Genomic DNA, 25,089 nt, shown 5'->3' with positions numbered 1-25,089 from the left:
ATTTGGACCCAAAGGCTCATTTGGGGTCACTCACTATACTATATTTCAGTATGATACACCTCACAGGGAAGCTATGAGGACAAAATGAGGTAGGATAGATCATACATGCCAATCCTAAATTTCTAGGGGAAACGTGAGGTGGAAATGTGGTGAATAAAACAAACCAAAATGGTATTGTGACCAAAACATCAGTCTTCAAAGAGCAACAAGGGTAAAGACTGTGTGCCACTCCACACACTTCTTTACTGTAACCCCCCCCACACACACCTGTATAATTGCTGGCGTTTTCTACCTCACACCTGCCACTGCCTCTCGTTGCTCCATTCCATACCTTATTTTTTTTACCAGGACCAGATTAGATTGGCAAGCAGAATGAGGGAATATTGTCTATGGTTTTAATCCTACACACACACACACACATGCACCACCAGTTATTATCACTTTCTTCCCCTCGAAGGAATTATTCTTATCCCACCCAGGCCCTGCACAACGTGTAAGCCACAAGGCAGACACAACCTTATCAGAACTAAAATAATGACTGGTACAATGGCTCTTCTGTCAAGGACCATCTGTGTTTGTGTGTGTGTGTGTGTGGGCGGAAGAAACTACCATCACTCACAGCTCCTTACACTACCTACCAATACTGGGTCTTTCTCAGAGCTTAGCAAAGCTGCCACCTGGGGGATTCTGGGAATGGTACTCCAGGGGGAGGGGGAGAGGATCTTTTCTGGGTGCTGATCTGTCTACACACCTCACAGCTATAGCCACTCCCATCTACACTTCCTGTGTTTCTCTCACTCACAATACTCTATGTGCTCTGGTTAACACGAGAAAAGGAGCGAACTAGAACTGAGTGGAAAGTAAGGGAAGAGACAGAGAACACGACCGGTGGCAGGCGATCATGCTGGCAGAAGCAAGGAAGAGCAGCCACCACCATTACTGCCTTTCCTCCTTACTATAGAGGGGCCAGAGAGTCAAACCAGACATCATGGGGAACACATACCTCCTGTGATAACCATATAGCTTCTATCCAGCAATGAGTTTCCCCAGAGATGCATGGCTCAGCAATCAGACTGCCCAGGTTTGTGTTTACCACCCAGTGGCCAATCGGAAAGCAAAGCACAACTAAATATAAAATACGGAGATGAGAAAAAGCACACGCTGGTATAAACAGATGTCTTTCAACACTTTTAAATACATGCTAAGTACCGTACGTATATTTATCTAGTTTGATCCAGAGATGATTCAGGGCTCTCTCCTTTACTCTTCTATTCCTCCCTAGCAACCGAATTACTATGATCGTGGTCCTAGTGGCAACCTGTGCTGGTGCTAGGAGAATAGGAGTGTCCTATCAAGCTCTGCAACAGCCACTCTGCTACCCATCAGCACCAGATTTCAAGTCCCACCCCACCCATGTATGACGGGGCACTGCAATTCTCTGGCCCAGGCCTCCCAAATGTCACGTCAGCTTCACAGGGCCTCCTTGTGCCTCCTGTGTTTATTGTTTCAGTAGAAGATATACATGGAATTACTGTATTATCATGTCACAATAAGGGACTTGCTGGATCACAACTTGTGCTGGTCTGCTGCACCCCACCCCCCTCTTGAAACTGGCACATTTGGGAAGCCACCTTCTGCCTCAGCTCAGCACAATGTCTCTTCTTTTCTGTTTCTTTCACCACCAGCACCACCCCTCTTACATGCCACCTCTACTTTAGATGCTACTGTATGTCTATGGGCAGAGATCACAGCTACTGATGCCCACGGCACACACTCAATGAATATTTAATATTAACTAATATTAACTTTACTCAGTAAGCTACTGATGCCTGAAAAAAACTATAGATATGTAACTTAAACCAGAGTGTGCTTTCTTAATCATCGTTTCTTCCGCAATATGCTGTTCCAGCTCTGTCCTAAGGAAAAATATCCCTCAAGCTACCCTTGCTACCATTAGAAGAGACAAACCTGTCCTGTCCACTGGTTACCACACTCTGTGTTCAATTCAAGCCACATCCAGGGATGGACTCCTCTTTCATGCAAGAACAAAAAAAAATTCAGAAGCTTGTTCAGGGAAGAAGACACATAATCAACAATGCAGGGTTCAGGGTAGGAGGAGTCAGAATGGGGTGAGAGACTCTAATTTCAAGAATTACAGGGAAAGGAGAAAAGACAAGAATAATGTTTAGTTTTAAAAAATCTGACTGACCTGACAGTTCTTGAATTTTCCCCATCCGACCTGCAAAGCAAAGAGACAAAAAGTATCAGAGCAGAGTTAACCTTAGATCAATGCCCATTTTAAAAGCTGTGGGTTAAGGTTTGCTTTGGAAGAGACACACTTAGCATCTGGAGGTGGTCATTCCCAGGTTTTAGGAGGGTAATTAGGATATGAATTCAAACATAGATCTGTTTAATATGTTACAATAAGCCAGGTTGTAGTCTGATGAATTCTGATGTGTTGTTATGCCCAAATCTGACCCTGCAAACAAACCATGGTTAATTGGTAAACCACAAAGTCCAATTTTCAACCATTAACTGTTATTGATTTTGAAATTCTGGCTTGTTCAAACTATGGTTTACTATGATAACTGAACACATCACCATAACTTGTGAATTTGGCTAAAGGTTATAGAAGATGAATTAGGTATCGGAGTCTTGTCTTTGCTTAGGGTTGATATACTAGTTTTAAAACTGGACAGAATTTAGAACAGTTACTTTTTGGGCCACATCTCTTACATTTCCTGTGCTAGTACGCCACTGGTGATGCTGCCCAGGGGATTATGGGAGCTGGAATCCAAAAAGGTAAGTTTTCCAAACTCTGAAAATTGAACCCGTTGGAATAGGTATGGTTGAATGAAAGAAACTAGTTGGTATCCCTTGATCTACTTGCTAAGCTAAAAGGAAGTATCCTTCTTTTGTGAAACACTTCACACATCCCAGTCCTGTTTCAATAATGGGAGTTAAGATAAACAGAAACAAAAATATTGGCAACATAGTTCTTAATGTTATTCAGAAATCATCTGAATTGCAAAGCCAGCTGTTTCATAGGCATATAGGCAGAAATTATTAAACAATAACCACTCAGTGTCAATGAAACTTGAGTTGATTGCTCTGAACTTCATGACCATGGCATCCAATCAAGCAGGGATTTGTTTAATAAATTCTCAATTGAGGCCAATCACTTACTTTGATTATTTATTGAAAACACTGCATATGAACATTCTCTTCTCCTGTTCCAGCACAGTTTTGGGACTTTGATTTTTTTCAGTCAGGGAGGGTTTCAGAAGGGCTTTTTACTGTGGTGAGAACTATAGGTAGGTGTGGCACAGGTGAAACCAATTCCTAAGAAAAAAGACAGTAACCTGCACATGGCATCACCAGCGAACACATGTGGATATTACGAGCTAGGAAAGAATTCTAATAGCAAGATGAGTTTTTTCCCCCCAAGTAAACACTCACGAATACAAAACCTCTTTTGAATCAAGCTTATGAGAATTCACCAACCATTGCTGAATGCCTTTTATGGAGTGAAAGGCAGCTAATAAATAAATAAATAAATACAAGTAGCAGCATACTTTTAAAGTTATAAGTTTGATAAAATTAAAGTAAGAATCTTAAACTTGCTAATCTTCTGAGAACTCTGTGCTAATTGCTCAAACACTAAAAAGATGGATGGTGTCAGATTTAACTCTTTCTCCAGCTGAACAAGTGATTGCTTGCCCATACTATATTACCACACCAAGTACAATATAATGGTAAGAATGTCAGGCCGGAAAGAGAGATAGACAAGTTCAAATCCTCATTCAACCACTAAGTCATTAACTGGAAAACCTTGGGCCAATTACTGTTTCAGCCTAATTTGCCTCACGAGGGTACTTGTGAGGAAAAAAACAAGGGCAGATCATGGGCTAAGCAGGAGGAGGCATCACTCCCCAGAAAAATGGAGTGAGCCCTGCCATCCCCTTCAAACCTGTTAGTGGAAATCAAATAGAGGATCTCTCTTTGCTTAAAAAAATTAGTAGCTTTTGAGGTGAAACCCTGAATCAGGAGGAAACTGGTAGTGCTAGAGGATAGTTAAAGCTCTATACCCTTGGTATTTTACCAACATATATCACTCCCTAGAAGAAACTTGTTCTAATGGGGCAAAAAACACAAGGGGGAATTTACAGTGGGAAAGTGCCATGGAGGAAAAGGGTAAAAATACTTCTCCTGCTCTAAGGGCCACAGTCTCAATCCAGTTTCTCTCACACACAACCATCCTAACTTTGCTTTTTAGAGAATGTAAAGAAAATTAAAGAGACAGGGAGATTTGATTGCAGACCCCTATTATCTAATTAAGCCTTACTTTCTGTCTCTTTCTGTCTCTCTGATTTAATGAAAAGGTTGAATGCAACCCTGATCAGCACAGCTCCTGCTCCATAAAGATAGCCTCCCCCTTAACACGATTACTGCATTCTTGAACCTGTTGGTTCTTGAAATGCTGGACATGTGGTCTGAACAAGTACTATGAAAACAGCCTTTGTTATGCACCAGAAGTCATTCATGTCTATTCCGTGCTGGCATCTGACACCTAGCTGGCATTTTCTTGACCCTGCCTTCTTAAAAAGCATTATCTACCTAGGTAATGGGGAAATTGGACAAAACATTCCTCTTAGTAATGAAAGGTACAAGTCAGGAGAAAAAAACAGGAAGAGGAAAAATAGATTTAAAGGAAGAGAGAGGACAAATGTACAGAAAGTGCAGTTGTTCACTATGGCAGGTTAAAGGAACCTCCAGGTTCTATGGCAGTTTTTATCTCTGAAAGAGCAACTGTGGTGAGCCATACAAGGAGTGTCATTGCCCTCACGTCCTGCTTGCGGATTTTCCAAAAGTATCCAGCTGGCTAGTGTGTGAAACAGGACTAGGATGCTGAACTCTTGCCTGAACAAGAAGTATTTTCACAGTGTTAAGGACAGCCAAGGAAAATGTTGGCAAATGAGATGAAGATAGATGTGAATAGCAAGGCCCAATGTATATATTATCCTAGGGAGAAAGCAGCTGGCTACAAATTTCCCCCATGCACTCCAATTCCATACCATTTACAGAACAGATGGAGAACATTTTGGTCTACAACTCGGTACCTGAGCCATATCCAACAACTTCCACTGTCCAATGAAAAAGGATTGCGGATGTTGTCATCCAAACAGCCAAAGGACTAAAAGTTATCCACCATTAATACAAAGGCTTGGATCACATGATATCACAGAATTGTCCTAATTATATTTTTGGACCTCTTGTGCTTCATACCTTTAGGAACACCCTGCTCAAGGTCACTAGCTGTTATCTGTTCTCAGTGAAGAGCATACTCTCCTGGCTGGGCAGAGGCTCATGACGGGCAGGGTGACTCACTCATTCTGCCTTTTCCCTGCCTCTTCACACACACCCCATGCATGAACCCCCCCCCCCAAACCGGTCTGTGGTTCAGAAAAGGTTGGGAGCCACTTCCATAAAAAAGGTAAAGGTTTCCCTTGACAATTGTCCAGTTGTGTCTGACTCTAGGGGGCGGTGCTCATCCCCATTTCCAAGCCATAGAGCCAGTGTTTGTCCATAGACAGTTTTCGTGGTCACGTGGCCAGCACAACTAGACATGGAACACCGTTACCTTCCCACCGAGGTGGTACCTATTTATCTATTCACATTTTTACATGCTTTTGAACTGCTAGGTTGGCAGGAGCTGGGACAGGCGACCGGAGCTCACTCCGTCACATGGATTCGAACTGATGGTCTTTCTACCTTGCAGCCCGGAGGCTTTGCGGTTTAACCTGCAGTGCCACCACATCCCTCCACTGCCATAAAGCATATGATAAAGTGGAGGAAGAATCCAGCCATATCCCATTCAGGGTACAACAGGCAAGACAAATTTAAGATACTTTTGGTACATTGAGACAGGTATTATAGTCAGAGGTTAGAAAAGTTACTCTGGATCAGCTCATGTCAATACTCACTTAAAAGGGGAGCAAAAAAAAAAAAAGTGGATGAGAGGAGGAAAGGATGGTAAGCCCTAAAACTAACTGTCTCTCTGTCTGTCTGTCTGTTTGTTTTGAAAAGGGTAGCAGCAAGCCAAGCTTTCAAACACTGTCATTTACCAATGTATACACATTTTTTAATTTGTTTGTTAGACCTGTTTGTATCCTGCCTTTCTTCCAATGAGTTCAAAGTGGAGAACAAGCTCTCCTCCTCCCCGCTTTTAGGTCAGGCTGAGAAAGGAGGACTGGCCTAAAGCCATCCAATTAATTTTGCAGCTTAGTGCAGACAGGAGCCTGGGCCTCCCAAGTCCAGATGAAGATCAGATTCCAATGAGTCCCATGTCCTTCCCACCCACAGCTAGAAAGGAATCATAGGATGTGGTCACACAAGCCAAATGTATGCCTTCCTATTCCCCCCCCCCAATTGAATTATTGGTCACATGGCTCATGGCCATTAGTGAATCATTTACCTGGCAAGCATGCTAACTGTGGATCATTTCCCACTCTGCCAGAAGCTTCTATTTTTGTTGTTGCAGATCTTTTATATCTATCTATCTATCTATCTATCTATCTATCTATCTATCTATCTATCTATCTATCTATCTATCTATCTATCTATCTATCTATCTATCTATCTATCTATCTATCTATCTATCTATCTATCTATCTATCTATCTATCTATCTATCTATCTATCTATCTATCTATCTATCTTTGTTGCTGCATGTGTGAATGATCTTATTGCAACTTTTTTGAATGACTGTTGCCGTGCATGTCCTTTGAAAATGTCAATTTTTTAAAAATTCTGTGGTGTTTGTGTCAATGCATCAGTTAACTTCTGTCAAACAGTCTCAACAAGAAGCTCTAGGCACCTATTGAATTGGATCTTCAGTGGTGGAGGTCCATTGACTGTAATGTATTGTTTCCTGAGGCGCCGGGGACACAGAAAAAAAGGGAAACCATCATGGAACTGTTAATGCAAAACAATTATGGGGGGAAAAATAACAGGGTTGCAGTGCCCAAGATAAATAATAATCTGGCACCACAGTGTAGATGGTGAAATAACTGAAGGAAATTGTTTGGTAACCCAAAAGCATATCAGGACGCACATCCTGGAATAAATGCCACATGACCGCAAAGCATGACAGGATTGTGACTAAAAGTTGTGTAACCACAGGAGAACATTTTGCTGGTGTGACCACGGCCTTACCACTGAACCATCCTTTGCCAACCTTGTTGAAAAAGAACAGGAGGGCACATCTTTTCACGTAGTCTATACCAGTGGTTCTTAACGTGGGCAATAATGCCCCCCAGGGGGCGATTTCATTTTTCAGGGGGGCGGTAGAACGAAAAGGGGCAGTGTGGGGGTGAAAGAACAGAAGGGGGGCAGTAGGGGGGCGCTGGAGTGAGCCAAACCTGTGAAGGCGACTGTAGCCGCAGTGCTGGCAGTAGATCTGGTGCTGCTGCTGCCGCCAGATGATCCAGCTCTTTCTACCTGCCACGTCTCGCCTTTTTCCTTCAGGGCAGCACTGAATGTGGATCGGGTGGAAGGAAAGGGTCTCTTGGGTCCTCATCCTCGCCCCGTGAAGTGCTGCCTCGCACCCGGGTGGGGAGGGAGACTAGGTAGGTAGGTAGGTAGCTAGCTAGCTAGCTAGGTAGGTAGGTAGGTAGCTAGCTAGCTAGCTAGCTAGCTAGCTAGCTAGCTAGCTAATATATCATCACCTCAGGGAGGGGGGAGATGATAACTTCCTCAATGACTCAAGGGGGTGTTTCTTTCAAAAAGGTTAAGAACCACTGGTCTATACGGTGGGGTTGAGGGGAGGTTTACTACTAGTAGTCTGTGTTCCATAGGGAGATGTGTCTTCCCCCCACTGCAGCAGGGTCCAATGTCTGGCAATCCTACTACCTATTCCATCCTTCCTAAACTTCCTCTGCCTCTGACAAATGTATATGGGCTAAGTCATTGCAGTAGGATCTTTAGTATGCATGAGTAAAATACAGAAACATCTACTCTTCCAACACACATTGCCTGTATCTGGACTTGGAGTAGTTATCCTTTCGTACTACAACATCCAAAACCCACCAGATAGCTGGAACAGTCTAGTTGCAGCAGTATAAACAAAGTAACTTTTCCAAGCTACAGTATTGGCTAAAAAAAGAGAGCAATGCTCATAGGAGAGCTTCAGTTGTGGGAGCAAAATGAATTGCTTACGGAAAATCTTAACTAGTTACTTCTGTGCAAATGCACAGAAGCAAAACCCTTTTCTTAAATACATGCTGCACTGGGAAGTATTCACTATGATCTTTTCTTAACAGCTCCTCTGATGTTATACTGCTCACAGAGGCAAGCCACCCACACAAGCAGTTACTTGCAGGGTAAGCCCTGAGACATACATTCAACCAGCTTTAAGTCTGACCAAGAGAAAAGAAAATGGAAGGGTAGGTGTCCTTTGCTAAAAGCCGACCTGTACAACAAGAAAGGGAAAGTAAAGTATGTAGCTTGCAAAAAAGATGAGAAACAAGAATTCCCCTTTTGCGCTAGGAAGCAATGGCTTTTAACTTTAGGGGCACAAATTTATATCAAATTGAAGCTAGAATCATAGAATCACAGAGTTGGAAGCGGCCACAGGGGCCATTGAGTCCAACCCCCTGCCATGCAGGAACGCCATCAAAGCACTATAGACACTTCCTAAATATTCGGACCATACCAGCCACTAAACAAGCTGACTTAGAAAGGTGTGGGCTTTTAATATGAGTTTAGTTTGACTGCTTCCAAAGAATCCAGGGAATGGTAGAGTTGGAAGGGCATCCTGGGTAGAGAAAACGAACTTGCGACTACACCAGTAAATGATACAAGATTTGTTGTGGAAGGAAAACAGATGCACTACATTTTAAATTATTTTTTAATGCAAAGGCCAGTCTGAATTAGTCCAGCTCCTTTTACTTCCAAAGCAAAGTTTTCCCCCTCCTGCTGGGGGCTTCTACTTTGTTCAAGCCAGAGTGATTTGAACTGTGTTCTCCCCTTGTGATCGGGTTGTTTCACTCTCCAAGAAGACGGGGTGTGCGCCTATGAATAGTATTCTGGTGCTGTACTTAGCAAGGCATGATGTTTTGGATAGCAGGAACACCCACCCCCACAATCTTGCTTCCCTAATTGCCCTGGAATTTTTTTTAAATTAAAAAACAAACTGAGCTTAGCACTAGATCACCTTGTTACTGCATTGATATACTGTATTAGTTTAGCACCAGATCACCTTTGCATGGTCAAAAAAAAAAAAGATAAAATTTGATATGAAATAAAAACAACTCAATGAACTACTCCACACTAATATGTTTCCACAGTACGTGTGTGTGTGTGTGTTTGTACATTATGGAGAACCTTGCATTGAATTTTAATTGTTGTGAGCCGCCCAGGGACCTTTGGGTAGAGTGGGCGGCATATAAATAAAATAAATAAATAAACTATCCCTTTTCCCTAACACTATGAAACAGTTTAAACAACCCACTGGCTTTACAAAGAATTATAAAAGGAGATCCAAGGATTGGCAGAGGACACAATCAAAAGAAGGAGGGCTGTGGTGTAGATCAAAATGCATCGGATTGAGGGGCCATTGTGGACACTGGCACTGGAACACTTCTCGGCCTCTGTGTGATTACCTAATCTGTAAAATAGGCTGAGAATCAAACCAGAGCAAAGCCAAATTTCTTCGATTAATCTTGCCCGTGTAACCGTAGTCTAATTTGAGAAACAGTTTAATGAGGCAGCAGTACAGCACTGCATTTCTTGCAGCCTAGAGCTTCTTTCAGAGAGGCTGGTTAACTGTGAGTATAGCCTACGCTGGGCAATTTAAAATCCAGTTGTGGTAACACACGCAGGAAATATTACTTTTAAAAAGCATACAAGCAGCTCTCAGAATCCCATCCAAAACAACAACAACAACAACAACAACTTAACTTTTCAACATTCTAATGTAAAAACCAATGTATCGGAATACATTTGTAGTCAAGGCTGGTTTCAGAAAACTTTTGAGATTAGACCCTCTGGGCATTTTAATCTTGGTCAGACCGTGTCTTCTGATTGACTGCTGACTGGGGCTTCTCAGAGTCGCACTCCAACGCCTCTAAAGGGCACCAGTTTGGGAAAGGACTTTTGATTCTGATCCATCACCTACCTGTCCAGGAGAAACTGTACTATATGACCAGTGATCACAAGAAAAAATGGCAGTGGGTTGCTGTCTGCTTCTTATTTGTTGTGGCTGCAGTTCTTAAATCTGCATGTGCACATCAGTAACAAAGGAAGGGAATCTTTAAATAGGTGCAGACTGCCATGGTGCCCTCACTGAGAAACATCAATTACCCTCTGCATGTGCATGGATGGGAGATCAGGAAGCATTGCCTATGCCACACAGACAAAACTGAAACCTCTTATGTAGAAAATAAACCACGCCATATGTTGTAAATGCTTGTATTCACGCACTGTTTAGTGGAAGACATGCATTCCAGCTCCTTTTCTTCCCAAACAAACAGCAACAACGAATACATCAAAGCTCTTAAAAGGTCAAGGAACACTTGCTTCCAGTTTCATGCAGTTAAAAAAAAATAAAGGAAAAAGAACAAAAAAAATCCAACAAAAAACATTCACTTCTCAAAAGGCACTTATTTCCTTGAATTTGAAAGAACTAATTATTTAGCCACAAACACAACATGTTTAAACTGATCAGGGGTCAGCAGTACTCAGTATTAGAATATGCATTATTCAGTGCCATGGCCCTGCTGAAGAAACTGGAACTTCTGACCATGTGCGGAGTTATTTCGCACTGTAATGTTTCAATGATCCCATCAAGGTATTATACAGCCCTGAATATTGTTCTCACTTCTAAATAATCACAACTAGCTTCCCTGTGACTGAGGTTTGAAGGAGTGGGTTTTTTTGTGCATGTTTGTTTCAAGGGAAGAGAGGATAATGGGAGAATCAGTGTGTTTGACTGGGACCCCATACAAAACAGCCAGACAAAGGGGGGGGGGGGGAGGAAAACTGGAAAAGTAGTGTGCTTTCTTAATAACACTGAGAAGCTACAACCTGGTTTATAATCTGCCGAAGTGAATTTTGTAGCCTCCCCTGGATCACATGAAAAGTCCTTTCCATTCTGCCCCTTAAATTTAAGATATTATTCTTGCACATGTTAAAAAAATAAACAGAATTTTGATACCAGTCCCTCCTTTCAGTTAAAAGCATTCAGCCAAACAGGAGTGGGAATCCCCTAGGCATTCAGTTCGTCATGTTATTCTTTATCAGGCAAATTATAAATTATAGCCTGCCTTTCCTTCAACAAATTCAAAACTGTCATCGTCCTTGCTTCCTTCTTATAACAATCCTGTGAGGTAGGTGAAGCTGAAGGAAAGTGATTATTTATTTATTTATTAAATTTGTATCCCGCCCATTTAGACAGCGTCAACTCTGGGCGGCTCACAATTAGTCCAAAGTCATCCAGGGAGTTTCCTGAATGAGTGGGGAATAGGGCCTGCATCTCACAGATCCTGGTCCAAATCCTAACTACTTACTACATCACATCAGCAACATGGATATGTGGAGCAGGATCGAAAAACTCAGCCAAGCTGAATCAAGCCTAAAGACATCACCAGCCAGTGGGAGGGGAAGCCATATGAGATGCCACACTCCTTCCCACAGAGTCAGCTCTGTGGAACGAATGATGCGTGGTTCCCTTTCAGCACAAGAAACATAATTCATGTGCGCAATTGCATGAGAGAAGGGTGAGGAAAAGCTGATGGGTAGTCAACCAGCAGCTGCAAGACTTGCCGAAGGTTTGGGTTTAGAGAAAAACGGCCCTTTGAATGGAAGAGATGTGTTTGGCCAGAAAGAAAGGTGGGTTGAGTTACCTCGTGATGTACTCCCTTCTTTTTTCCTGACTACAGGTTTGTGTCCAAATAAAAAATCAACTTGAATATCCAAACCAAATAAGATTACCTGGCATGGGTTTTTTTTTTTTAGCTGTATTTCTCCCCATGTCCTTAATTCAGAGGGTTCTGCCCTTTGACCTATAATGCTAGACAAGCTCCACTATAAAGCTCCTCTAGCCCTCCCTATTTCCCAGTTACTTTCGGTATGTCACCATCTTTGCACAGTTTCAGTTTTTCATCATTTTTACTATTATGTTTGTGACAAATTTCAAGCCACTTATATTCTACCTATTTTAGCACATAAATAACATGTTTGATTAAGTCCAGTCTGTTTCCAAAACACTAGAATTTAAGAAATTTATTCCTTTATATCTATTTTTGCCTGAGACAGTTTCAGAGAACTCAAAAGCCTGCCTTATTTGTAATTTTTTTTGTGATTCAATAAAGGTATTACCCTATCCAGAACTTATTTCTATTATCAGATCACATGGCCATTTTTTCTGTTTGCCATTTTCTTTCTACTCTGACTTATTTTGAGCAAGTAACACACAGGCTAAAGGATGCAGTTGGCATAATTACATGGTACCACTCTTGAACTGTACCATGTCAGACTGTTTAAAGTGGTAGCATGTCTTAATGCTCATCTCTCATTTAAGGAGAAAAGAAAGAAAGAAAACCAAAATCTTACAGAGAGATTAGTATGTCAGGGAAATAAACAGTTTTGACATCAAGACCAATGCAGCGATTTCTCTTTAGAATAATCACCAAGACAACCAGCAAATGACAGGGGCCCACTGGACTCTGCATTAGATCAAATGTGTGCAGCCACATTTGGACACCTACAGTCCTAAAACAAGAAATCAGCTGGCGGAAACAAACTGTGCTTTTTGTCCCAAGCCTGGCTCTCATCCACATACAGGCCTGGTTTGCGGAAAGAGCTACTAAGCACTTCCTGCTGAGTCTCTGGCCCTAGTCGATGGATTACATGAGGGCAGCATGTTGATGATTTCCTGGGAACAGGTGCTGGAATGGCAGGAGGAAGAGATTCTCACTCAACCCCCTGATGCCCTGGCACCTGCCCAGTGTCCTGGCACATGGCATTAGCACCATCTGCATTTTGCCTCCAACCTCGGAGAGGGCACGAAAAGGGAATCGGCCAACTTGTTAACCAAGATGAACTCAGCTGGGTCTCTTTCACCTAGATCATCGGCCGGCTGAACTTGACCTAGAGCCTGCCCTCTATGCTTCAGGGCCAGGCACAGGGGACGTGGCCGCAAAGGGACACAGGAGGGCCGGATGAGAAGCCCACGCTCTCTGGCCCGGCGATGCTATGATTTGTTGAACAGTGGAGCGATGCTGGAAAGGGCACACGAGGTTCCAGCTTGCCTGCCTCAAATGTTCCCCAAGGGCTGTGTTCACTTCCACTCCACAGGCCGATTAGGCAGCCAGACAATGATCTCTGCTAGGGGCTCTGTCAGGGAGAAAATTGGCAAAATGTACCCCGGAGGAACAGAGGGAAATGAAACACATTGTTTTGCCAATTACAGGCCCCCCTTATCAAAACTCACCTTTGATGCCCCATCCCACAAAGCACCCTGTTATTTCCTCTCCTTTTCCTGTCCTGTTTTCTCTGGCTTCAACCCACATCCTGCCTGAAGCCAAGGCATCTCTCTCCAGAGATTAGAATTCATTTATTTGGATCATATCTCCCACAACTCCCAGTAGCCACACTAACTGGTGGATTCTGGGTGTTGTAGGCCAGTAAATAACCATTTCAAAATCTGCTCCTCTTGTCCTGCTTTAGCTCAGGCTACCATAAAGGCTTCCCAAGGCAGAAAAAAGCTGCTTGTTTCAAGAAGCACTAGATAAAGGCTTGTGTGTAATATGTAATGGTCTTTTGCTCTGAAGGCTAGACCATCTCTTTGCTTGGTAGGTAAAACAAACACAGCTGCGATGTGCAAAAGCTGAATTAACTGTCTGTGTTAGTTACAGCTAGCAGGATTTGTACTGTCAGCTGCACCATAAACAAACAAACATACTTCGGCATATTTATGTACTGGCTGCTGGAATTGTGCTTATCAGACTGGTCAGCTCTGATGACATTTCACACAGCCCCAGGGAACAAAGAACAGCGTCCCGGTGTCAGCGAACTGGGATTTCCTGGCAACCCTCCAAACTCAGTCACAGAGCAGGGCTGGCTGTTTTTTTGTTTCAAACACAGCTGAAAAAAAAAGGCCGCTCTGAGCCAGCTAGCTGGCTCTCCAATCTGGGACAACATTCAAGAATCAAACGCTTCCTTAAAAGCCACAGCCTTATTGACTCCCCAGTATTTCTGAGCAGGACAATCCCTACACCTCATGCCTGAACCAGCCATGTTTCTACTTAAGTCACTGGCCTTCTCCTTTCTAAAGGGTAAAGTCCACTGAATACATCTTACCCAAGTTAGCAGGCCCTTTCCCCCAAAACTGGGATTGACAGGCTTAATTTAAAGAAAATATACTCCAGCTTCTGCTGTTCTATACAATAAGGTTGGGAAGCTTTGCACCTCCAAAAGTTTCAGACAACAGCCCTCCAGATTCCTTTCCGTTAGTCATGGCGGGTGAGCAGTTGAGAGATGTAAGACTAAAACAGGAGTAGGACTAAACATTTCCCTCCTCTTCTTAATGCTCTGAACTGGACTGGTACAAAGTGAAGTAAAACATGAAAAAAGCTCCCGTCCAGATTTTCAAGAAGTGGATCACAAGAGTGCAATAGTGAACTGAAGCTAGGTACAGTACAACTAAAGCTCTCATTGTTGTGTAATGAATGTAATGACAAAGCGAACTAGTAATAAACCATATTAATGCATTGTGATAAGAGGTTCTGCACATGGTAACAGTTAACCAAATCAAAATAATGATGCAGCTTTTTCAAAAACAATAGGATTATCCCATTCCTTGAGCATGTGCTTGTGCATGGAATGAGGATTTGAATGCGCACTAGCAACTGCACGTGCGACAAGCAAGGGGTACCATTTAATGCTATTTGGGATTAATTACCACTGAGTAGAAAGCAGTGCTCCTGTTTGCATACGCTCCAGTCACTGTGTTGATTTCCTCTTTATAGCAAAGGCTTTGCCATGCCAGGGGCTCCACCAAGTGCATCGCCAGTCCCATCCTGCTGTGGCCCAGCGGGCCCCTGCTGCAAATCAAACCTTCTTGTCCGTGTCGCAGCCAGTCAGCCAGCTGCAATGGATCTACTCCCTGATTGAAAATGACAGAAGGACAAATTCAGGAGCTGCCATGCAGCAGTCGCAAGAGGGAGAGGCAGTGGCACTGAGAAAGCTAAAACACACACACACACACACACACACACAAAACACAAAATCCCAAACCATTCCGTTTTCCCTGTTTGGAACCTGGGTGTTGGTGTTGGGGATAAACAGGAGGAAGCAGGTAGAAGAAAAAACCCCGACTGTCTATTGGAATAATTATATCCTCAAGAAGGAGTGCCTTCCAAAGTGGACACCGTCTACTTTATGCCAACATAGCAACACATGGAGGATGGACAATCACATCATCTGCACAGAACCACAAACATATCTAAGTAAACACCGATGCAAGTATCAATCATATGCCCACTGGCATAAGGAACTATGGACCTCAAAACTGGACAGGGATAGCTCCCTAGAATGCACAGGGAGATCTAGGGGCAGTGATGAGGGAAAGGGTAATGGAAAGAAGGAAAGGGCAGAGACTGAGAAGTTCTCTCTAGACCAGCAGTTGCCAAATGTGGGCCCCTAAATCTTTTTTTTTTTTTTGGACTTCTGTTCCAAGAAGCTCTAGCCAGCGCACACACACACACATATATATATATATTTGCAAGGATAGTAGACTCGCTTCAGCTTGGTGGATCCAAAGTTGTGCATGTGATATATATATATATATATATCACACCCTGTATTTCACAGGAACAGTTTTGCCACATGGTAAATTACAGGCAAAATTGTTCCCCCCCCCCCCCGGGAATATATATAACTTTACATTGCATGTGAGAGAATCATGACTGAATATTCCTCACTGTAATTATTAAACTTTTGGTCATTATCTCAATCACTGTTATCTCCTTGATCCTAGAAAAATAAAAGTCACAGAAGGTGATCCTAGCCAGCTCCCTCCTTCACTCAGTTTATATGCTTAGGAATATGTCATCCTTTAATCAACACTGTTTAAGCACCTAAATTTTATCATATGGTTCTCTACGTGAAGAATCCTAACTGAGGAATCTTGAGAAACTGATCAGAATTGCTCAGTGAGAGCATGAATGATGAGTAAACAACTTTCCCTGAAAATGGCTTACAACACACTACCCACCTTCCCTTGCAAGTATTTTGCCACAGAGAAAACAGGTGGGCTCCAGCGACATTCCCCACTCACTTAGAAGAGCATCGCTGGTGCCTAATGAGCTTGACCAGCACTCTGTGCAAATGAAGCAAGGGCCTCAAACACCTCTGAGAATCCACTGCCAGCTGCAACTCTCAGGGGTCCAGAAGCAGAGGTATAGGGTGAGCCTTGGTAGAGCCTAGGAATGCTACTTCCAACAACTCCACGTTTAGAACAGCAGCATGTTACAGAAAAGGCTAGTTTTCCATGCAAAGGCTTTGTTCTTGTAGCGATGGCTGTTTCATCACGCCTGAGGCCCACCTGCAGTCTGAACTACGACAGCAGGCGAGACCAAATAATGGAGAAAAGGTCTCCTGTAGTCCAGGCTAATTCCCTCGTATAACACTCCATGTTGTTTCTGAACTTCCTGTTTAGTGGTTAACAAAATACGAGTACTGTAATGATACACTTAGGCTGCAGTATTACACTCACTTACTCACAAGTAAACTCTTTTGAATTTATCTATAGATATGAACCCTGTTTCCCAGCAGAAATGCTACGGTATCTGCAGTGACAATGGTAAATTTGTGGGAGGAGGGCAGGATTTGGCCCCCCAATGGGTGCTTGGGGTGCTAGGGTACCTCTTCTGACACGCAGAGTTCATCCACCCCAATGTACAGGAGTGCACCCTAAGACTACGATCCTAACAGCATTTACTACTTCTCTTAAAACTTAGGATTGCAGTATAAACATCAACAGTTCTATAGAAATGGCTCTTAGTTTTTAATTGATCACTCATGAATTAATGCCACCTGATGCACAGAAATAAGGTTGTGACTAGTGGTTATATCAGAGACCTGCTGTGGACCCTTGTTCTTAGAACTACCCACAATCAAGATTGATTATATGCCACCTGTGTCAGCAATGCTTAGCAGTGCAGTTACCTCCTGTCAGGAGTGTATATATAACTAACACCAGCATACTTATTAGCAGCAACCATAACTTGGGCAGGATTTTAATAACTTTAATTAGCCTGGCTTTGTAGGTCCCCCCCCCTTTGAAATGGAATACATTCATATAGTGTAAGCTTTCAATGAAGAAGTGGAGACGTGTCTCTAAAGAACACAACTTTCCAGTTTAATGAACAATTTTACATATGTCAAGGGGAGCAAGTCTCCGGGATGCTAAACCTTTGTGTGTATGAACTGTACCACTTGGTCTGCAGATGGGGAATGGACAGTCTTCCTTTTGTTTTGTTTTTTAATCCTTGCACATAGACAGCCCAATCTGAAGTGGTACAGTCCAAGGAGGGCCATTGTTTCAAGAGAACTAGGCTTGGCTCTTCTCATAGGCTCCTCTGGACTGGCAGATGACTCGGTCTGGGACAACAAGACCTTCCCCTAAAATATCTTTTCACAAGGAGTGGGGGTGGGTTTGATGTCCAATATTTGACATGGCGGCACAAAGTGAGCCTCTAGGAACAGAACAAAAACACTTAAAAGCCATATGAGAGGCCATGTCATCACAAGAAGAACATTGCTCTACTTTCCCCTCCCCTTCTTGTGGTATACAGATAAATCTCCCCTTTGTTTTATTATAATCTATGTAGCTGAGCCATATAAAATGCAGACATAACTCTGAGTTATATTTTAACACAACAGTATATGCATCAGCTTCAGCCTCGTTTACATTCCCCTTTTCTCCTCTAGTGTGACTCGGAGAAGCTCGCAAGTGCCCACTTTTGCCTTTGAACTGCTACTTCTAAAATTGGACACAGTAAAGCTACATTTATTCCTGTGCCTTGTTCAAACCAGAAATATTTTCCATATAAAAAGGATGTGTTGCTTTTTTTGTTGTGTGTGTGGTTTTTTGTTTTTTGTTTTTTTTTGCTTGTTTAAGAAAATTGAAAAAGCCACCTCATGTCCTTTAGTGGCCACATCTTTTAAAAATGCAAAAATTTGGGAGATGGGCAGCTGTGAAAGTGCCTGGAGTGCCAAAAACATGACAGAAGTGCCCCCCGTGTCTCTCTTAGGTCACAAGGGAGCTCTACGTTTTTTGTTATTTTTTTAAAATGGGGAGGCCACGAGGGGGCACATTAGACTGTCCAGTGTTCCTTCAAGTTGAGATATGAATGAAGAAGTGCAGTTTGTTAAAAACTGGAAGCAAGGCTTTCTGTCTCCACAGAGCTAGGCCAGAAGAAAAGAGGGGAAGTGAGGAGTGCACGAGTCCAAGGTTCATGCTGAATTGTGCACACAGTCAAGAGTTTTGCTTAGTTATGATCGGAAGTTCCTCCTGCTGTAGACTACCTGGGATCTCTGTATAAACTATAATCTTACCTTTGGCAGTTTTCTTGTTTGACTCCTATCATTAAATAAAATAACGTAGTTTAAAAAAAAAAAAACAGCATATAGCTAGTACAATTCTTTTTATGTTTCCAAAATTCACTCCATCTTCTCAAGCAAGGAAGTCAAAGAAAAACAGGACAGGTTTTTTGACTGAAGGCTGCCTGAAAGCCCTCCCTCTCCGCCTCGAAATGTCATGACTTCCACTTTGGCTATCCGGCAGGGAGGGCAACATACCCTGCCCATGTTCCACAGTTCTCCTCTTCATGAATATTCTTTCATGTCCTATATGTCTCGAGCACTGGCCCCAAAAGCAGATTAGATCAGTGTCACCCAGGACTCAGATTACAACAGACACGGTGGTAGTCCTTGTGTGCTCACAGGTAAAAACTGACAAACACGGTGTCTTAACTTTAAAGCACCAAAACTGTATCTTATAGCAATCCTACTTTCTCCCCACCACAGAGCCTCAGTCTCGGACTCCCTCTTGTGCCCACACGTCCCGGAAAAATTCCAGGTGTTTGAAAAAAAAAGTGCCTAAAATCACACACAACCCACGTCTCATTTCCAGTTTTTAAATAATTTGTTCCTTCAAACTAGGGGCCTGGAATAGTTCGCATCTTTTATTTAATGCGGCATAGAGGAAAGTCCTTCTTCTTTCCTCTCCTTGAAACAAATCAGTTCATTCCTATCCAGACTGGGAACCACAGTCCCTGGGAGGAGTCCTAGTTGCTTTTTCCAAGCATCATTAAGCCCTGAAGCACCTGTGGCTCTCGCGGCTGGATGTAAATAAATCACGAAGAATAACTGCTGAACCATCTTCTCTCCTAACAGCTTGTGGGGAAGCAACTGCACAAAAGAACATTTGCTGTGCAAGAGATTCTCCTCCCTTTCTTCAGCCCCCCCCCCCCGTCAGCCCAACTCCACCTCAGTTGCTGCTTTTGTTCTAATTCAGAGCTCTCTCTCCTGACCAGCTTTGAAGGAGAAAGCCAAGCATTCTAGTTTTAGAAACAGTTAATCATAGTGATTGTTATTTTGCATTTGACTGCAGGTTGTTTGGTTTGTTCAACACTTTGTGCATCCAACTGTCAACGAGGTCACAGCCCAATTGTACCAATGGCTGTTTAGACGAATGGATTTCTCTCTCTGTGTATCCCTTTGCCACTTATTCATACCACATTTTGATCATGAGGCCTATGATCCCCCCCCCACGTAAAGACAGCAGACTTTGTAAGGATGCCTTGATGAATCCCTCTTCAGAAACCAATTACTGTAGATCTCATCTAACTGATGCAGCCTCCAACTTGAATGAACTTGCAACATACAGTGGGGTCTTGACTTGAGAACTTAATCCATATTGGAAGGCGGTTCTCAAGTCAAAACGTTTGCAGGTCAAATCTGCATTTCCCATAGGAACGCATTGAAAACCATTTGATCCGTATCTGCTCTTTTCCGGCCATAGAAACTAATGGGAATCTGCTATTCTGCCTTCGACCACTAGAGGGGGATATTTTGTTTCTTTTTTTCTTAGGTCAAGAAAGGTTCAGGGAAGGCAGGGAAAATACAGTCCAGGCAGTACCAGGCAGTCTGAAGACTCCCAATCCACTCTCTAAACGCTGGGAGGAGTGAGGAAGCAGACAGGCACCCTTTTCACTGGCCAACAGTTAACTGAAAGTTCACATTTTGCACTTTCCCTGCCTCCCACGTGGTTTTTTTTTCAGTTCTTAACTCAAATCTAAGTATGTAAGTCAAGTCAATATTTTCCTATGAGAGCGGTTCTTAAGTCAAAATGTTCTTAACTCAAGCCGTTCTTAAGACCCCACTGTAATAGGCACTGCTGTCCTTATGTGCTTGACAAGAATTTCAAAAAACCTACAGACCTTTCAGCAAACCAGAACAGAAACTTTAGATAAGTCTCAAGTCAAGAGGTCACATGAGCAATTTAGTAATGAGTATCATGTGAATAAACAGCAAAGCAATATAAAGGCACCCTCCTCCTTGACCCCCAGCTCCATTTGACAGGTCTTACTTTCAGTTTAATGTTTGTAAGATTCCAATCCTATAAATAAATAAACTTTTATATTTCATGACACCATATATGAATATTCTGGTACTTAAATGAAATCACATTTCAGTTTACGGCTGACTCATGTTCCAAGCTAAGCTGCTGCCTTATTCTTTAAGGGCCCTGAGTTTAGGCCCCCCGTGAAAAAAATCAGGATTGTATGCCTATGTAGGTATAAGTCAGTGGTTCCTAACTTTGGGTAACACAGGTATTCTTGGACTGCAATTCCCAGCAGCCTTCAGCACCAGCTGTGCTGGCCAGGGTTTCTGGGAGTTGCAGTCCAAAAACAACGTGCACCCTCCAAACGCTGTTGGACCCAGGTCCCAGGACATTTCCCATCATTGGCTGTGCAGTCTAAAACTGGTGAGGAGAGTCACACTTTGCCCACCCACGCACAAAGCTTGTTTCCTGGTCAAGATGCTCTGTTTCACAGAAACCCAACCCATGTTGACTTACACGGATGTCATCCCCAAGAACTCACCTAGGCCTATTTCCATGAAAATGTATTGGGAGGAGAACTTCCAGGATCTCATATTCCAAGGGAGGCATAGGTGTCTCACCTTGTCATTTTCAGATGAACCCCTCCCCTCACCCTGCTCCTGAGGAGGCCTGGCCTGGCGAAGAGAAACACGCGCCATCTTCAGTGGGGCTGGGACAGGGCAGGGCCAATTGCAAAGTGCCCCTTGTTTTACAAAGACACAGAAACTGGCTGCTTGCCTGGGGAACAGCTGGGGGAACAGATGCTGAGCAAGCTCCCCAGGATGCACAAGACTGCTCTCATACTAAGCACTGCAATGCTAAGCAAAGTACAGTAATCCATACAACATCTCAACACTAAGGTATCAGAGGAGTCCTCAAGGCTACTGAAGTCTGTGATTGTGTGTGTGTGTGTGTGTTGCACTAAGCATGTTGAACTACTGGAACTGTGTGTGAACTGTGATCCCACCACATGTCCACAGCAAATGGGGGCACAATGGCTTCTTGAGAATCAAGGACAACATTTCTTAGATCCCATTTCGATCCAACACAAAAGCTGGTTCAGACACATATGTGCACTTCATCTAGTGACTCAACCCTGACTCATTTCTGAATGAGTGAATTGGCACCAGGGACAAGAACTGTGTCAAAGGTGTTTCCAAGAGGTACCTGGGCCCTTTCTGGGGGCCTGATTTGCAAAGGCTCATCCACACTTACAGACCACCCCCAAAAGAGTAGTATTGTTCAGGAAGGAATATATATTGTATGGATATTCCTCAAGTTCTGCCTTTGGTTAGGACCCTTCTCCTGCTAACGGAACATGATAATCATGTGGGTCATTAAACCATCAATTTCTGCTTTCCTCCTCCTTGGACTTGGGAAACAAGCCAGCTCTGAGCTTTTCATAAGCACAAATGGGGAAGGCAGAAGAGGGGAAACAGCAACCAATCGCCAACGCCCTTCGAACCTTGCAAAGGGCACTGAAGCCTCCGCTGCTTCAGTCTCTGCCAGAATTGAAGGATGTCACTGAAAACTGGAGCGCTGAAGGTACATTAACAGGGATACAGACAAGGCTGAATCTCCCCCCCCCAAGCCGGAATACGCAAGCAGCGGTATTCAACTGGCACATGCCACTCCAGTAGCAACATACTAAACTCCAGTTTCTCACAGGGCTCCCGAGTGCCTGTATCTCTGTACAGACAGGCCAAGAGTGTGCTCCAGATACTTCTCTAATGTTGCAGCAGATTACTAGAATACCATCTCAGTTTTGACACCAAGGGCCAAAAGGAGGTAGTATTACAGTCAAACCTGTGGCTGCAACAACAACAAAAGACATTCGTCTTCTGTAATGTTTAGCATCTTGTTCTCCAAACTATAATTTTCCTATTCCTTTCCTGCTCACCTCCACTTCACGTCACCTTCTTGCACTCAGGAGAAGAGTCGAAATAGAAGAATATGGTATTGATAGGACTGGGGTCAGTTCTCCTATAAGTTAACAGAGGAGCGGAATTGCATATTAGATGCCCAAAAGCCCTTTTTGTAGCTGCCACACAATCAGGATAACATCTCGTTAAACCTCTAGAGTGGCAATCAGGGTTCGGAAAGTTACTTTTCAGTACCCAGAATATTAACCTGCCACTAACCATTTGTGGATGATTTCAACGTATCTGTCTATTCTTTTTAAAAGTTACTGTATTGTTTCAAGCTCAGGTGAAAACCCAGAGCTGGCGCCATACACAGGTTTAAAACTGCCCAGTGCCTAACTCTGAGCCTAGACTAAAACATGCCTGTCCAGGTACACCAAGTTAACAGAAACTACATCCAAGTGTCATTGCTGTCCTTACCTTATCCTTACCGTGTTTAGGAATAGCGTGAGCAAAAAATATATATATCTTGATTTTGAACATCTGTAAATAATCTGTCTGTTGCTATTGCTCAGAGGGTTACAGCAGCTGTTTACAGAGCAAGGGGCCAAGAGTCTGAATTTGCACGGTGCCTCCAGGGAGAGGGGCCAGCTGAGATTACCCAGAACATGGCTGACTGATAGGATTACATGCCCTGTCACCCATGTGGCTCCGGGCAATCTATATGGTCCTAGAGCACCACACCAGAGGTGGTGGGGGCAGTGCAGTAAAGTGTTTCTGAGCAATTTATACCTAGAAAACCCTGGAAGGTTGCCATCCATCAGGATTGACTTGATGGTGTGCAATTAATTAATTAATTGATGTCTTTGGAAACCTAGGGAACTAGTAATTAATTAACACTATGCGTTTCCCCTCCCCTTCTCTGCCAGGAGGGAAAAAGGAAAGGGAACAAGGAACTCCGCAGGGAAGGCAACAGCCTGCTGAAAATGTCAATGACTTGCCACAAGGCATAGACACGTAGAGAGATCCCTTCTGTGACTGGGAGCAGGAGTTAGATGGAGCATCTGCAGAGCAAAGGCTGATGCGGATCAACACAGCTGGAGCATCAAACAGATCCACAGGTTGTTTGCCTTAAATCTAGCTGAGGTCTCCTAGAAAATCTTTATTCACATGCTGCCCTCCCTCTCAACCTCTCTTTTAGCATTGGTGCCAGGGGTTCTATGGCTCACCAGGATTACATAATAGGAATAGACACTTTGGCCCTCCCCTGCAATATTTGATGAGCCATGCACACAACCAGGAGGAGTCCTTAGCGATCGCTTCATTCTCCCCCCCCCCGCGCAGTGACATGCCTGCAATCTGCAGCAGAGGAGACAAATGACTTTCAGAGCTGACAATTTGCTCTTCTTATTACAGTCCAGTGCTAAGAAACTAGCAGGGTACGCTTTATGCCGAAAAGCTAGTTTACCAGATTTCTACACAGAAGCATGCAGCCGCTTCTGCACTGGAGAAGAAGAGCATAACAGAACATAATGAAGTCCAAAGAAGAAGCCACATGTCTTATCACATGCAGCAAAACACAACAGACGCGTGGCAAGGAATGTTTCTTATCATCTCATCACAAATGGAAGTGATCTCCAGGATATGTCCGGATGGCTAGATGCTGGAATGTTTTTATTCTCTTTTCAAGCTCTGCGAAGAAACTGGGAATTTCATAATAATGCTGAATGGGCATACTGTATACTAGCATCTGAGATATCAAAAACAATCATGTGCGTTCTGTCATTATTCTTCAAAACAACCCCGAAAGGTAGGCCAATATTATATCCCAAATGCAGACAGAGGTCAAGGAAGGAGAGGTAACAGTTTGCTTAAGACTAACTAATGACTTCATGGCTGAGAAGGGATTTGAACAAAAAAAGGCTTCGGGATAGGCAGTTCACATTCATTAAGCTATGCCTCCCAGGTCAGCAAATGAAGTGGGGAAAGAAGTAGTGTCTATTCGTTAGAGAAGGATTGAGAGGCTGCCTCTAGCCACTTCTGCCTTCTCTGCCAGCGGGGAGTAAAGGATCAGTCCAACCCCCACCGTGCATTGCCACTCCAAGCTCGGGGAAAAAAACGCCTCCCCAGTGCCGGTAGCGAGTGGGTGGGAATGGCAAGACACATTTGTGCTGGTTTTAAGTCATTTGCAGCATCAAACCACTTTGCTAATTTCTAACCAGAAGAAGGAGGCGGCAATGAAGAGAGAGAGAGAGAGAGAGAAAGAACACACGGCTGGATTCGTCAATTCCCACCCCACACAGCCTCCCCTGCTGCCATGCCTTCCAAAGCAGATCCCAATGTTTTTTTTTTCAAGGGCCAACAGCATCCCAGCCTCCAGCTGGAACTCAGTGAAGAAGAAGATCCAGTCTGGAGATCGACTTCTCTGGTGCAGTGCTTTAGGGCAACCATTCATAGGTTCCCAAACTAGGAGCTATTCCTTTCAGAGCAGGCCCACATGGCACTAGACCAGATACTAGAGAACAGATAACCAGAGGGAAGCATAGCTAAGAAGACA

The 25,089-nt window shown here is 43.5% G+C and overlaps 1 protein-coding gene across 3 annotated transcripts in view; it reads right to left on the bottom strand.

Annotated features, from left to right (window-relative positions):
* Positions 1-25,089, bottom strand: part of IQSEC2 (IQ motif and Sec7 domain ArfGEF 2) — a 183,937-nt gene that overhangs the window by 155,541 nt on the left and 3,307 nt on the right. For all 3 annotated transcript variants that reach the window (XM_072991477.2, XM_072991481.2, XM_072991483.2), the window contains exon 2: positions 2,210-2,239. In XM_072991477.2, coding sequence (XP_072847578.2) covers positions 2,210-2,239 — 30 coding nt within the window. The remainder of the gene's footprint in view (positions 1-2,209; positions 2,240-25,089) is intronic.

This window comes from Pogona vitticeps, chromosome 2 (assembly GCF_051106095.1).
Source record: "Pogona vitticeps strain Pit_001003342236 chromosome 2, PviZW2.1, whole genome shotgun sequence".
NCBI lineage: Eukaryota > Metazoa > Chordata > Lepidosauria > Squamata > Agamidae > Pogona > Pogona vitticeps.
Note: the sequence above shows the minus strand (reverse complement) of the source record. Positions and strands in the feature narration are given on the sequence as shown.